The sequence below is a fragment of the Dendronephthya gigantea genome, unplaced genomic scaffold, assembly GCF_004324835.1.
Source record: "Dendronephthya gigantea isolate DGI-Jeju-01 unplaced genomic scaffold, DenGig_1.0 000099F, whole genome shotgun sequence".
Lineage (NCBI taxonomy): Eukaryota > Metazoa > Cnidaria > Anthozoa > Malacalcyonacea > Nephtheidae > Dendronephthya > Dendronephthya gigantea.
This window is the reverse complement of record NW_021163109.1, coordinates 312,163-314,430: the sequence shown is the minus strand read 5'-3', so window position 1 is coordinate 314,430 and position 2,268 is coordinate 312,163. Positions and strand designations below refer to the sequence as shown.

At 36.1% G+C, this 2,268-nt stretch overlaps 1 protein-coding gene across 1 annotated transcript; it reads left to right on the top strand.

Annotated features, from left to right (window-relative positions):
• Positions 1-857: 857 nt before the first annotated feature.
• LOC114534365 (neuropilin-1-like) lies at positions 858-1,927 on the top strand. Its single transcript, XM_028555805.1, has 2 exons — positions 858-1,163; positions 1,430-1,927. Exons 1-2 carry the CDS (start codon positions 858-860, stop codon positions 1,568-1,570), a joined length of 447 nt encoding a protein of 148 aa, XP_028411606.1. The 3' UTR covers positions 1,571-1,927.
• Positions 1,928-2,268: the final 341 nt, after the last annotated feature.

The window sequence follows — 2,268 nt, the reverse complement described above, 5'->3', positions numbered from 1 at the left end:
TTTCCTTGTAAGTTGACTCTTATGGTAAGAAGAAGTTATTTAAATATAATATTGTATTCTATTAATATAATAATGTAATATAATAACGTATGCCATTAATATAATACCTTCTTTCGCTGCCTTTCTTCTGAAGCCTTTCTTAGTTTCTTTTCCATTGTTTCTTCCATAGGTTTTTTCAATGTTGGTATGGCGTCTTTTTTAACAGGATCTTAACGTTTTATCTGCACATCCAATCGACTTTAAAAACATCGGCGAATGTGCAGGATCAAGCGAATCATCAGCGAAGTGCAGAGAAAAAAATCCTGGTGTTTCCTGTTGGTTTAAAACCTTTACGCTTACAAAATTCAACCCACAGTTTACGTCTGGTTCCTTGCTCCTTCGAGTGCCCTCTGCGAAATGCGAATAGGTGGCTATCCTTGTCTTCGCGTTTTTTTTGTAACTGTCGCTGTTACTACCGAAAACTGGACAAATTGCGATCATCACGGTTTAAAGAAATATCCTTAATATAGAATAACTCCACACAAAACATAATAATTCGAGCACTGTAATTTTAAATTAGCGCGCGCAATCCAACACCTGAAGTTACCAAATCTATTTGCATATATTTTGCACCATTTGAATATCGGGCAGCTTTCAAAATGGCCGTCAAAATTCAAATTTTAAGCGGGAAGATTGTTCGTTTTTCCACCTTGCCATCGTTTTATATTTATAAAATTATTATTTCTGATAACTATCTATACTGGAAAACGAATCTAAGTAAAAAAAATCGATACCAATGGCCTTTAAGTCGTATATAACTAGTATGTCACTGTGTATGCGGGAATGTTCCTATTACAGTGCGCAAGAAGGCCCTTGGGATGGAAAATGGTGACATTCAAGACAACCAAATCACGGCATCAAGCGAATGGGATGCAAACCACCGGGCCGCTAATGGAAGATTAAATTTCATTCCTCTTCGTGAACAACGAGGTGGATGGACATCATTGCACCGTGATCTTTATCAGTGGCTGCAGGTTGATTTTCAACGAACCACGTTTGTTACAGGAATTAGTACTCAAGGACGCCGTTATCCTGGTAAAACTCAGCTTGTAAAGAGTTACACTATTTCATCCAGCCAAGATGGAAAGAATTTCCAGACTTATAAACAAGGAGAAAAAGTCAAGGTATCTTCATCATATTCTCGTAATTAGAAAAACATACCTACTTTTCGCAAGAATTTACAAAACTATATTATTTAATTGACTTTCAGCAACAATGTTTCCTCCTAGCGTCAAAAAGCTTGGGATTTTACATACATATACCAAGGACAAGTTAAACGTTATGAAATCCGTTCAAAAAATTAAAAAATTTTCAGAAAGAAAGCGTAAAATTAGCACGCATGGAACCTGACAACACGCTTAATAAATATGTTTAATTTCAATATCTACAGGAATTCCAAGGCAATAACGATCAGAATACGATTGTCCATCACACGGTGATTCCTCATATTTCTGCTCGGTTCATTCGTCTTCATCCTACCGCTTGGCAAAATTTTATTTCCATGAGAGTCGAATTTTACGGCTGTTCATAAGAAATAATAATGTAATGCAATTTTTTTTTCAATGCTTGTTATACAGTCAATATTAAGGTGTTTCCCGTCGGATATTTATAATGTTTTCAGCATATGCAGAATTATATTAGTGCTATCTATACCAATCTCGCCAGCTCAGGCTTGATAATTTTCAATATCACGCCTAAGCACATCCAAACATTATTTTTAATACTTACTGGATTGCCAACTACTGAGTATAAAAGTTAATTAAGGTGTTGATAAAAAAAATAATAAAACATAGAAGCAAGGTTGTTCACATTTCACAAGTACAAAAGCGCAAGCAATGTACTTCCACAAAAAGAGTTCGATTAGTGTCCGAAATTACGAATACCAGCGAGTGATGAGTGAAAGGAAAAGTTCAAAGGAAGGAACTAAACGGGCCTGTTCTAACACGATCTCAGTCTCGCTGTAACTTGTAAGCCTGTGGCCGGTTTTATCAAGCCCGTTTTGCTTAAACGGTGGTAAGATCAAGATAGTAAAGCAAAGCTGCCGTTTTATTCTACAGACAAATGTTTTTTACCTTAATACAAAGATATACTGTTTACATCAACATAATCAGTGCATAGTATTCAAGGTGACTCTAAACGGGCTTGACACAACCGGCCCCAGGTTTCCATTTCCTGGTCGTAATTTGTCGTGACTAGCATTTTCACCAATAAGTAATCACGATGTAAATT